Source organism: Hetaerina americana, unplaced genomic scaffold (assembly GCF_022747635.1).
Source record: "Hetaerina americana unplaced genomic scaffold, ioHetAmer1.1.p SCAF_24, whole genome shotgun sequence".
NCBI classification, from domain to species: domain Eukaryota; kingdom Metazoa; phylum Arthropoda; class Insecta; order Odonata; family Calopterygidae; genus Hetaerina; species Hetaerina americana.
In genome coordinates this window covers 1672237-1686526 of record NW_027286808.1, presented here as the reverse complement: position 1 = coordinate 1686526, position 14290 = coordinate 1672237, and the positions used below count along the sequence as shown (strand labels likewise).

The 14290-nt window shown below is 35.4% G+C and overlaps 1 protein-coding gene across 1 annotated transcript in view; it reads right to left on the bottom strand.

Annotated features, from left to right (window-relative positions):
* The window catches only part of LOC139689525 (sister chromatid cohesion protein PDS5 homolog B-like), a 42679-nt gene extending 28893 nt beyond the window's left edge, over positions 1–13786 (bottom strand). The window contains exons 1-4 of the mRNA XM_071586698.1: positions 13631–13786; positions 3285–3442; positions 2869–3015; positions 2494–2737 (exon numbers count right to left, since the gene is read on the bottom strand). Coding sequence (XP_071442799.1) covers positions 2494–2737; positions 2869–3015; positions 3285–3442; positions 13631–13786 — 705 coding nt within the window. The remainder of the gene's footprint in view (positions 1–2493; positions 2738–2868; positions 3016–3284; positions 3443–13630) is intronic.
* Positions 13787–14290: the final 504 nt, after the last annotated feature.

The following is a 14290-nucleotide window of genomic DNA, read 5'->3' as shown; positions in this document are numbered from 1 at the left end:
TAAAGCATGAGTATCAAATCTTTGCTCACTGTTTTCTTAAAAGATCTTAGGAGGAAACTCAGTAAACTTAATTTTCTTGATTGGCAGTTTATGTATGTTTCCTATGTCAAGTTTGAGTCCAAATGGATGCAAAGAAATTTTGTGGGTGGCATTAATTCTATATTTTGGCTATTAACTGTTGTTGGAGGACTAAGTTTGGATGGATTTAGAGAGAAATATATTGCCTGGAATTTTTCATTGTTCAGTTTCAGACTATTTTCTTGGCGCCAATATAGTTCCAGCTGCAATCTTAATGTACTCTTTGAAGTAAATTCATTTATGGAGGTTGCAGAAACTAATATATTGGTATCATCAGCATATAGAATTGGTTTAATCCCACTTATCCTCATTAAAAGTAAGTGCAGATCATTAATGCAATCTAGAAAAGTACTGGACCTTGAACATAGCCCTGAGGCACTTCGATGGGTTTCGATTTGCCTTTGGTAAAGTATTCAAAACCATTGACTATTCACTATTGTTTGAGGATTCGGCTTGGATGGATTTAGAGAAAAATATATTGCCTGGGATTTCTCATTCCTCAGTTTCAGACTGGGCTTGGATTTGCCTTTGGTAATTTATTCAAAATCACTCACTATATCCTCACAATCTTTGAAATATGAATTGATCCACTACCTTGGTACCCCTGTTATTCCACAACACTGCAATTTTTCAGCAGGAATACTATGATCTATTGAGTCAAAGGCTTTGTTTAAATTTATGAAAAAGCCGGTTACCTCCTTATTATCAAGGAGGGTCAAAATGAAGTTTATGGTCTTATCTGTGGCTGAAATGGTGGACCTGTTTTTCACTAACCCATTTTGATGACTTGATGGGAAAATACGGTAATAAATTACCATATTTTCCCATTGATAACGCTTGCATTATCTATACAAAAATGTTCAGATGATCGAAAAAATGACAATGCACATTATGTAATGAAAACTGAAAAAATCCAGACATGGACATATTTTTACACACACATCCGATATAGACGTATTTTTACACACATTATATAAAATTTTTACGTGCATATATATATTTATATACAGATGTGCAGCATCTATGCACATTCAAGATAACTATGAAGCTCCAGTTGGGCGGTATCTATACAAATTCATGATAACTACAAAGTTCTCGGTGCACTTTACACATAAGGTGAGTGTTATCAATTGGAAAATATGGTATTTTTATTGAAGTGGTATGTAAGACTATTTAGAAATATGTTCTCAAATATTTTAGCTAACACTGACTGTATAGCAATCGGTCAATAGTTATCAGGATGCTCTTGCTTTCTTTATTTTTATAAATAGAGATAACTATTGAAGTCTTGAGAATTGTGTTGGGGAATACCTAGGGGGAGAGATTCGTTAATTAAATAAAGTAGGGGTTCTCTAATGAAAGGATAACAGAATTTAATCACAAAACTTGGGATGTCATCCTCTCCAGGACTATAGTTTGTACGCACTTAATGAAGGTATAACCTCATTTGAAGGTTTTTTAAAATACAGCTCATAATTGCTGAACTGAAGCAAATAATATACCGTACACTTTCAGGCTTTACTTCATGGAATTGTTTGATGTCCATAGTAAATGAGTTTGTGATTTTCCACCGACGCAAGTCGGTGGAAAATTACAAACTCATTAAATAGATAATGGTAATGCAGTACATAACCACACAGGTAGCATCAGGGAAATTGTTAAATCATATGCAGGGAACCTAAAACATGAAACTACATACATGTACTTCCAATGAAACCTTTAAGTTAAATTATTTGATAAAAATGACACTCGCTTCTGTAATAGGAATGAAGGAGGAACAAGTTAGTGAAGAGGAGAGGATTTATGGGCAAGTCAAGATATCATACCAAATGATGACAAATAATGCAAATAAAAAAAAACAAATCAAACCATAGTCTTCACCCATAAAAGTGGCTTTACAGGTGGGAGCAGAGCATATCTTAAGCAGAGCTCAAAGGCATGTGAATTTCATATGGAGTTGATTCTGATTCTTCCCCTAAACCACTTTTGACTCATCAGGTATAGTTTTGGTAACAAAAAAATCACAGGCAGCTTGATATATCAGTACCCAGTGACATTGCACCTGGAACTCTCCAGTCAATATTTGAATGCTATACTTATTAGGGAAAATTACAAATATATTTATTGAAAGATGAAGTGGCTAGTAGTTTTCCAGACTACTGGTAGAATGCTACTGAATTTTAATAGGCAATAACTAAAATTCAGTAGCCAACTAATAACGATCAGTAGAACACTATCAACACCCAGTTCCTACTTACTAATTTAAATATAAAAGTCAAATCTCCTAATGATGCACTTGGCTACCATTCCAAAACAAACGAAAAACAGAAATGTAAAAATCTTCATAAAAATGGATGCCTTCTCTGAATTTCAAAGAGTTAAATTATACATCAATAATTTGAAATTTAAGTTTACCAAAATATCATTGATTTCTTCAAGAGATTTGTGATCCAGGACATTAGTTATCAATTCAGCTTCTTGGTCATCTTGAGACAGCTTTCTAGCAAATGAGACAACGCTTTGAAGAGCTGTTTCAAAAGGCAGAGGGATGTGATGGCAAAGTGCCATGGATTTTAACATGGCTATATTCTTCATAGAATCATCACCTTTTATACTCTCTTTCACAAATCTTATGACATCTAGCAGATGTTTACTATGACTGCAATGGTAAGAATTAATAATATAAAAGTATGAACAATACTTTTCTTTGAGATGCCATAAGATTAAACTTTGGTCTTGATTATCTGTTAAGTTTATCCTAAATAACACTATGGTCCAATAAACACTAACATATGCTGTTGGTGTTTGATTTTAGCTAATGTGAAACATGAGCGAGTGTCCAAAGCAGCCAAGACCTTCAATAGCCTTTTCATTCGTTGATCAGGAGACATTGAATATGGAACAATATATTTGTTCAATAGCTGGATGACGGTCAATCTGTGAAAATTACACAAAGAAATTCATGGAGATAATATTATTTAGGGTCTTTTTATTTTTACTTAAAATGTACAGCTTAAGATATCATAAAATTAATAAAAATATATCACATTTATTGATATGTATATATAATGAATTTAATACGACCAGGAAAATTTGTGACATGGCATAATAACTGAACTTTACTCTACATGCATTGCTAATTCCTGTCCTGAATACAAAATAGGCTTAAATTCAAATATGTATACGATATATTATCCCTAATTTACCTTTCTTTGTTGAGCTGCTTCTCATATACCCAATAGTGCTCTAAGATGTACTTAGGATATTTTTCCACTACTTTCAGAATTAGATCGTTTCTTTCATTTTCACAGGAATAATCATAGAGTTCAGCCATGTACTTCAGTACCGAAAATCGCACATTCACCTGTATAAGTTTAATTATGTTAAGAATACATTTCAAAAATATTGTCCCGGGCAAATTAACAGCATTTATAGATACATGAGGAAATATATAGTTCAATGACTAATGCTGCAATTTGCTGTTCATATACAGCAATGGGGGTAGAGAAAAAATATAAAAGGGGAGCAGTATCATATTGAGAGAAAAACAAAAATCTATCTCTCTCACAGAGCTGCTTTTATTTGTGGAAGAAGCAATTTGCTTTAGAGTAATGAATTTTTAAAGGGAAAGTATTGCTTAGCAGAGACTCAACAAGTTCCAGTTTCCATTTGTAAAAAGTGAGTCATCAATAAATACATTTATGTGGACTGAAGTAAATTTGAATTCCAGTAAATTTATCAATTTTTTAAACAAGAAACACTAGGATTTTAAAAAACCATAAATTTAAGAAATGCTCATCTACAGCTTCTAGTATATTAAACAGAAATGCTTAAGTGAAAGATATGCAAAGTGCAACGGTCAAAAGATATCAAGAGCATTTTCCATGTGCTTTACAACAAACCTCACAGTCCATGGCTAAATCCTCGAGAATCCTGGAGAGATTAGATGTTACTTCTGGATTTAAGCAACTCGAATTCCTAAGGAGGATGAAAACCAAAGAAGCCAACTTATTACGCACTCTTGAGACCCGATCCATTTTCCTCTTCCCAAATGTTGAAACCAGGTCACTTCTTAAATCCTCAATTTTAAATAGATCTGGCACCTGATCCAAGCAACCTATTCTTATCTCTACTTTTACATCTTGAAACCTAGGAAAAAATGATTCAATTTTATATATATATATATATATATATATATATATATATATATATATATATATATATATATATATATATATATATATATATATATATATATATATATATATATTTATTTATTTATTTATTTATTTATTTATATATATATATATATATATATATTTATTTATTTATATATATATTTTTAAGGTAATCTACCAGTTAAGGTAGGTTTTTGGATGGACACAACTACCAAACAAATATTTTATTACTCCTAACAAAACACAAAATCCATCATCCTACTCTATATCAGGGCCCTCTTCATCTCTGAGTACTTTCTTCCTCCCTTCATCCCGTCCAACATCCCTATCCTGTTCCTTCCCTTTCCTCTTTTGCCCAACATTCTACCCTCTATCACAGTCTTCAACATCCCACTGCCGGTCAATACCCCCTTCATCCACTTTTCCTGCCTCCATAGGATTGCTCCCAACGAATCCCTCTCTTCACCCACCATACCAAGTACATCCTCATTTGTTTTCTTCTCTGTCCATTTCACCTTCTCCATTCTTCTCCACAACCACATTTCAAAAGCCTCCAATCTACGTCTATCCTCCTGCTTCAATGACCATGTTTCCGCACCGTACATAGCTACACTCCATATCAAAGTTTTTACGAGTCTTTTCTTAACATCCTTACTCAGAGTCCCTGTCATCAACTCCCTCCTCCTTGTGAAAGCCTCTTTGCCTAGCGCAATTCTTCTCCTTACGTCCCTACTACTTTGACCGTGTTGGTCCAAAACACTACCGAGATACTTAAACTGCTCTACCAGCTCTAGTTTTTGCCCTCCTATTTTAATGTTAAGCTTGGCCTTTTTCTTTCTAGAAAATCGCATAACCTTTGTTTTATTAATATTGATTCTCATCCCATACCTGTCGCACTGAATTTCCGATTCACTCAGCAATGCTTGCAGCCCCTTGGCTGACTGACAAACTAAGGCTTGGTCATCAGCAAACCTAACTGATTTTACGAATTCCCCGCCCACTTTCATTCCTACCTCGAGTTCTTCCCATGCCTCTTTAATCATTTCCTCTGCATACAGGTTGAACAGCAACGGTGCTAATGGGCAACCCTGCCTTACACCCCTTCCTAACACTGCCCATCCTGACTCCCCGTTTCCTACCCGCACCTGAGCAGTCTGAGACATGTACAGGTTGCGGATTAGCCTCCTTTCCCTCCAATCTATTCCTATTTTCTGCAATATACTCATAAGTTTTTCCCAATTCACCCTATCAAACGCTTTTTCGAAATCTACGAAACAGGCAAATACCTCCTGGTTGTGTTCTATATTCCTCTCGATTATTAATCTCATTAAAGCAATGGCATCATGCGTACCTCTCCCCTTCCTAAACCCAAACTGATCATCCCCTAAGTAATCATTTGCCTTACTCTCTATCCTTTTGTTTATGATCCTGAGAACAACTTTAGCTGCGTGGGATATTAAACTAATTGTTCTATAGTCCTCACATGACTTGGCCTTTACCTTTTTCGGAATAGGAACTAAAACTGATCTCACAAAGTCTTCCGGCCAGATTCCCTCCTCATAAATACTACGGATCAGCCCATATAGCCTCTTCCTCCCACATTTTCCTAAGCATTTTAAAAGTTCCACGGGAATGTTATCTACCCCCACGGCCTTATTTAGTTTCATCTCCCTTAATGCCCTTTCTATCTCATGGTCTAGTATGCCTGGACCTAAGCTGTCCTCCTCTACGTCATTTTCTTTTTCAATGTCTAACTTTGTTGGTCTGAGTTCTTTACCATACAGTTCTTCTGTATACTCCTTCCATCTCTCTTGGATCTTTCCTGCGTCAACTATTACCTTACCCGCCTTATCTCTAACTGTTAGCATAGCTCTTCCTTTCTTACTTCCCGATAACGATTTAACTTTGCTGTACAGCGCATCGATTTCACCCTTCCTCTGCAGACTTTCCATATCCTCGCACTGCGTCTTCCACCATGCTTCTTTTGCTTTATTTGTTGCCCGCCTCAATTTATTGTTCAATTCTTTGTACTTCATTTTGCCTAATTCTGTATTCATATTCTTCCATTTTCTCCGCTCATCCATCTTTGTAATCATCTCATCCGTGATCCATGGTTTCCTAGTCCTTTTAGCGTTAACGGTTCCAATAGTGTCTTTTGCGGCTTTAGACAACCCCTTCTTGATCATTTCCCATTTTTCTTCGATAGTACTAAGCCCTTTACCATCCTCCATGATTTTCTCTACCGCCTGTTTGTATTCCTTCCTTTTCAACCCATTTAACACTTCTACATTCCATTTTCTAACTCGCCGCCCCTGCCTTATCTTTTTGAAACGTACGCTACATTTCATAACAACTAAATTGTGGTCTGAGTCCGCATCCGCTCCCGGGAAGCTGCAGGAATTTATCACACTGCTCCTAAACCTGTGTCTAACCAGGATATAATCTAGCTGATATCTTACTGAGTCACCTGGCATTTTCCATGTATACCTGCGTCTTTTGTGGTGTCTAAACCAAGTGTTGGTGATGACTAACCCCTGTCTCCTGCAGAACTCAACTGCTTTCTCCCCGCGGTCATTCCTCGTGCCTAAACCGTAGTCCCCAACCTCATCACCATCTCTTCCTTCGCCTACCGTCGCATTCCAATCCCCCATCACTATCAAATGTTTCCCTGAAGGAACACACGCGATCATGTCCTCTAACTGATCGTATATCCTATCGACCTCTTCTTCCTAATGGTTGCTCGGTGGCATGTATACCTGAATAATAACTAAGTTCGTCGGTTCTGCTTTTATCTCCACTAGTAGTATTCTATCCGTTACCTGCTCTATGTTGACTACGCTTCTTCCTACCTCTTCATTTAATACTATGGCAACCCCTCGTTGGCTCTCGTCCCCACCGCTGTATATTATTCTATACTTATCACTCCGGTAATCCCCGCTATCTTTCCATCTCACCTCGCAGAGACCTAAAATATCTATATTTCCCCTTTCCATCTCTCGCTTAACATTCTCCAATTTCCCTGTCCTCATCATTGTCCTAACATTCCACGTTCCTATTCTAACTAATGTGGTCTTCTTCTCCTGCGTCTTCTGTCCTGCTGCTGCTGGTTTTCCCTTGCAAGGGTTTCGTGGGATGACGACCGCGGAAGCCTTGCCTCCCCCGCTGCCGGGCACGACACACGGCCGATTGGGATGAGCCCTGTAGTTGCCAGGATTCAAAATCTCTGTATAGTCCATCATGTTAATCTTGGGAATGATAAATGAGGTGGTTTCCCGTTGCCTTCCTCAATAGTGTTTTTAACGTGACACTATCATTTACTAGCCGCTCCACTGGGGTCAGACGCCATTGCAGCCGCCTCACTGAGGAACAGACGCTGCATGGACTACCTTTCGTCTGGCTCCTAACCTTCGACCTATTTGGCATGGGTGACCCTACCAGGAGCAATAATTATTACTCCCGCCAGCACAGCTCTAGGGGTCATCGGAACGCACAAGCCCTTCCACCACGTCAAGGTTGTAGTCCGGGGAGGGTTATATATATATATATATATATATATATATATATATATATATATATATATATATACATTCAAACACAAAATCCTGCCAAACGGCGAACAAATACTCATTTATATAGAAACAGATATAAAGAAAAGGGATAGGAACACACATAAAGGACGAACACAATAAAGGTGGGGAAGGCGGAATCGAACGAATCACAAGAGTAAAAATATTTCCTTAACCGGGACTCGAAGGGGATCGAGATGGTGCGGGGGCTAACGTACTGGCTTCCCACCCTGAGGGCGCGGGTTCAAATCCCGGCGGTGTTGAATATTTTTCAGAGGTATCTCGAACCCTACTTGAGGTGCTTTGTGGAGGGCACTTTGAGTGAGTACGGCGTCCGTCGGATGGGACGTTAAGCTGCGGACCCCTTGGCGCCTTTCGTAAAGAGTAGGCTAATGCCGACGCCGGGTTTCTCTCCACCCTTCATCCTTTCCTGTCCATCCCCTATGGCGCAAATGACCTTAGCTGTCGGTCGCCTCCCCTAAAAACTACTACTACTACTACCGGGACTCGAACACCAGATCTTTCCACTTGCCAGGCTGATGCTCTTAACCACTTGAGCTCTCGAGGAAACGTAATTTACCATGAGATCCGTGGGTTTAATATGTCGCCAAGCGCCCCAATTCTTTAGCCAAGAGATGGCGTAAGGGGGCTGTTTCACCCACCAAAGGAGAAATAGACACAACACAAGAGGAAAGGACAGTGGGTTGGTTAGAATTCATACAACATCATACAAGATAGGAACAGTGCGTTTCGTGGCACACATAGCCAGAAGAAAGAGATGAGCCACATTGGCCAAATACACATTCAAACACAAAATCCCGCCAAACGGCAAATAAATACTCATTTATATAGAAACAGATATGAGAAAAAGGGATAGGAACACACATAAAGGACGAACACAATACTTGTGATCCGTTCGATTCCGCCTTCCCCACCTTTATTGTGTTCATCCTTTGTGTGTTCCTATCCCTTTTCCTTATATCTGTTTCTATATAAATGAGTGTATATATATATATATATATATATATATATATATATATATATATATATATATATATATATATATATATATATATATATATGTATAACACTTAGCACTAGTGGACACAGACAAAACACACAAAAATAGTGAGTCTCTTTTTTGTGTGTTTCTGTGTGTTTTTGTCTGTGTCCACTAGTGGTAAGTGTTATACATTATTATTCACATCCGTGAGACTTTCAAAAAGTGTTGTGTTTATATATATATATATATATATATATATATATATATATATATATGTATATATATGTATGTATGTATATATATACATATATATATATATATATATATATATATATATATATATATATATATATAATATTTCTTGAGTGAAAAGAATTTCTAAATTTAACACTTTTTTGGTGAGAAAATAGAAGCACATATGGAGTTGCGTGATTAAATATCTATATCAATTGAAATTGTGATTCTATATGCCTGCACCAAAACCCCATCTCCGGTCAGAAATAGGCATGTTCATGATTACGACACGAGGGGTATGGATAATCTTTACAATGGCCATTGCCGAGTAGCAGTACAACAAAAAATCCCAGGAGTTTCAAGAAAACTGATCTTTAATCGACTTCCTGAAGAGCTAAAACAAATACTTCCCCAAGAAAATAAATTCAAAAAAATGTTAAAAGACTTCTTTCTAAATAAAGTTTTTTATAGTGTCCAAGGATACATAGAAAGGGCTAATGCAGGGAAATTGTGTTTTAAAATCTTTAATACCTGTTATTATGTAATTCAAATCCATCCATATCTGTATGAATTTGTATGTATATAAATCTAATGCACCTGTAAATTTGATTGAATCTTTAACAAAGCCCATACAATAATATCTTGTTCTATGGTGATTAAATCTACCTATCTATCCTCTAAATGGCCATTCCACTGAGATAACATGCATTTGCAGGCACCTTACTGATGAACATACATTGCATGAACTATCTATCCTCAGTATCCTATTCGTGATAAATAGTCTCACCACACCAAGGTCTAAGTCTTAGGGGAAGTTTGAAAAAAGAAGCCATCGATGAAGGAAAATTTCCTAGAGCGTTTTCAATCAGCATTTTTTTAACATTATTCCTTTCCAACATACTATACCAAAAATCCTAAAACACTATGTCCATTATTGTGAATGATATTGCTATTAAATGTATTATAATTATACAATTAACTTGCTAATCATACTTTAGTAGCAACTACATCAGGGGTACTATAGTACAATTTGAAAGGGTAACAGTTATTGTTAAAATATATAAAATTCATAGCGAAATGATATGTTGAAGAATTATTTGCAAGGGACAAAAAAAATTTCAAAGGTCTTATAATATTTTATATATGGTCTATATGCAAAAATTCAATGTAATAGAAAAAATAAATTCATTTCAATATTTAACTGCTCATATAACAAACTTGTTATGTACGACTAAGAAAATAATTTTGGTACAGATAAAACTTTCAATTTTTTGTCATCAATTGAACGCAGCATGAATATGTATGTATGATAAGGCAGAAGAATACCAGTGCCTACAATTAATAACAATATGAAATGAATTTACCTATCAACAGAACTCTATGCCTAGATTATACTAGATAAAATTTTGTATATAAGGAAAATGTGAAATATAAAAACATATGATACTCATCAAATTCAGTTGATAGTTAATATTCAGAATTTCCACTTTTCCACAACCATACTCATACTGTTCATTCGTATTGCTTATTCATTTCTAGAAAATAAAATAATTGTAACATGCCTACCTGCCAAGAAAGCTCTTCCACAGAGATGAACACACTTTATGTAGAGGAACATTGGAAGGTTTTGCAAACATTTTTGCAAGAAATAGTATCAAAATATAACGACATTTATACGTCTTTGAGAAGAGTGAAGACTCCAGATGCCTCAGTATAGAAATAGTTAAATCACTACAAATAGCATGTAACCGCCAGAGACGAGCCATCCAACGCTTCATTGTTTCTAACATTAACATACTACTTTCTCTCTCTTCCGGTGGAGTACAATTGAATGCTTCTGACATATCCTTGAACATAACCTAGTGTCAACAAAAAAATAATATCCATTAGAGATCAACAAATCCTTTTTTTATATATTTCAACAAAATACCTCATGTGTTTTTAATTATAATTTATTTTTCCAGATAATGATGAAAATTTCATTTTTTTAACTCCAAACTTCCAGTTAATATAATGATCAATTCATGATGGAAATTAAGTATTATTAAATTAGAATATCTAGGGGATAATGCATAATAAATGCTTAATAATTGTATTCTAAAATGATCAGTAGACTATTTTCACCATTAATTTAAAAAATACCATAAATATTAGTATTAATGCATTAAAAATAGCTAATATTTATTGAGACAAATATTGTACACATTCAGTTATAAAAAAATAAAACAAATGCAATGAAAATCTGAATATTTTAAATAGATACTTCAAGACTAGATGCCTCAAAAGAAAAGCCTTCAAATATGCACATTTTAGATATAGCTATTTATTTCATTGGTGCATGAAATTCATCAAGATGATCATGCATACCAAATAAGCCAGTACTACTCATAACTTTTTTCTCTCAAGTAATCTTACAAAGCTCAAGTAATAGTTCCTCTGTAATATCAGCTTAATTAAAAGGTACCAGGGCATAGCACAGGATAAGCTAGATGACACCTAATAGTCTACAGCCTTCACACCACAATCTGTTTACCACTGAGGCATCTAGTCAATCTTAGATATAGGAGTGGTAACTCTCACTTGGGGAGACATGCATCAACACAAGAGTATATACAAGCATAGATTCAGACAGGAAATGGTAAAGGAAACAAGAGAGGCCAGTTTCCTCTCCTCCACTTGAGTAGGTGATTTTGTTTATATCAGCTAATATGACTACAAAATGCATTCTATTGGATAGGCAACGTTCTAAACTTAGACTCACATAGGCCAAAAAGGGTCACTGCAAAAGACCTCTAGCCTACGTACAAGTATTCCCCTCAAACTTGCCTCCTCTCCTACATGATGTCATTATCCAGGTTAATATGAAAAAGGTTATAATTTTTCTGACCACTTCATGTCTTGGACTTAGAAATATAATATGAGGTGCTTGGGAGTGAGGAGGGGGCATAAATAGTTCTTAATTATGTTCATCAAGACTTGCTTTCACCCTCAGGTATCATCCTTCTATTAGCGATTTATTTGCTTCCAGTTTTGTCTTATGTCTTTTATAAGGGAATTTTGTGTTTTGAGACTGTTATTGCTTTGAACTTTATATCTTGCATTGCTGTCATTACATGGATGAAGCTGAAATTTGTCATTGATTTCTTTAACTGAGGGAGCAAGTGTCCCTGCTAAAGGGTGTCAGTCTAAAAACAGATTCCAAGCTACATGTGGTGAGCTCTGGCTTGTACTGAAGTTTGCTGTTGTTAGTGTTAGGTACAGGAAAACATATTCCATCTAGTGTAGGGATTGGTATATCATTTATTCCACCCAGATTAAGAATGGTTTTTTCCCAGCATCTGTGATGTGTCTACCAAGCACTTTAAGTTTTTGATACTGCTTAAACAGCACACTCCCATAACATCCATATGTCCTAAAATGGATAGGTGCAGTACTACATTTAGGCTAAACACAAGTTCCTCCAGGGAGAGATAGCAAGAGTGATGAAAATTAAAGGTCTGTAAAAAATCTACTCCTTATATTCACTGAACTGTTCTATGAGTCTATTGTGAAGCTGCCCTTCGATTAGTTTAACTTTGAAAAGACATATAATTTCTTCCAATAAAGGGAATTTTGACCTACACAGTCCTGCGACTGATTTCTTGAGGCTGTTGTTGATATTGGCATGATATTGATGATGTAACAGTTTACGCGGAAACATCTATGCTAGCTGGCTGCCATTTTGAATTAAGATATCCATCAATGTTTGAGTGTTTTAGTTTTTCCTGAACATTAAAATGCTCAAACATAATGCGTGGGTGATAACTAAATGATTTTATATGGTAACACTATATATTATGGTATGGTAAGACCACTACAAAATAAAAACAGAGGCCACTCTCAGCATATACACCATAGACACAGTTAACAACCCAAAGGTTGGTTTGGCATGAGATGGTAGAGTTAACCCATTACTAAGCCTGATGGCATGTGGAATTCGTGCTCCTTTCCCAGTACTGTTTATGGTTTTCCAGGAATATCTGGTGCCTGAAAAATCACACAGTTTGGGTGGAGCCGAAGGTACCTATAGAGGCTTGCAGGATATTCGTAATTGGACCCTCTGGTCAGTTTTACAATGCTCTACCTCTGGACTACCGCGACCCACACTCGACATATACAGCACTCAAAACTAGGGTGTCCATCTTACATGGATACAAGTGGCACACAATTTAATAAGGTTATTTTTATGGTGATAATTTTCTAAAGCTTGTTAAAAAAAAGTTAAAAGAATGTCGTTTTGTCCTATAAATCACCGTTCAGTCCTAATGAAATTTATAATTTCTTTCATTCAGTAGAACTTTAACAAAGATTTTCATTACTTATATCTGCTCACCATTTATTTACAGTAAATATGGAATCAATGAGCAACATTCATATTTGTTTATAAGTATTTAACAAGCCAAAATGTCTTTACAGTCTTGTGATAAATAGTATTAGTTACATACAATTTAATAATTACATACCCAATAAAAACACTTTTAAAAATGATTACAACTAAGAGCCATATGCAATGGATTACTATAAATACTTACCTTTCCAACTGCAGGGGCAAGAGTATCTTTGTATTTCCAGATGAATTCCACTGTTACATCATATGCCATTACATTTGATACTTTGTTTTTGTTCTGGCAATTTATTAATGTCAACTCAATAATCTCAGATGGCACATTTGGCAAATGTTCAACCATAGTGCCTACAAGTGTTATCATCCTTTCCTTAGTGGTTAAAGACATGTCTGGGCTAACAGAAAATTAAATTTCAACAAAATTTTAGTACAGAAATTTCATTGAACACACATCAATGGTGAAATCAAAACCAATTTATGGAGAAAAAATCAATAAATAATAAATTATCTTAATTCTGCATACTTACTGTACCAATTTAATTATACTTGAAAATGCAATAATAGCAAGATTCTTGAGTTTATTTAAATTCCAAAACAATTTAATAACATCTTTCATTAACAATATCTCTACAATTTTTTCCTGATATTTTTGGAAATCAATTCTTTCAGATGCTACCCTTTCAAGTTGATAAATTAAGAAAAGCAACACATTCTGAAAATGGAAAATATTTTTCATTAATGACTAATACAGATGAAATATATGCCAAAAATACTATTCAAAAAATATTTAAGATTAGTTTCTTGCCCAATGTATAACATTAATGAAAGATGACACTATGCAACTATT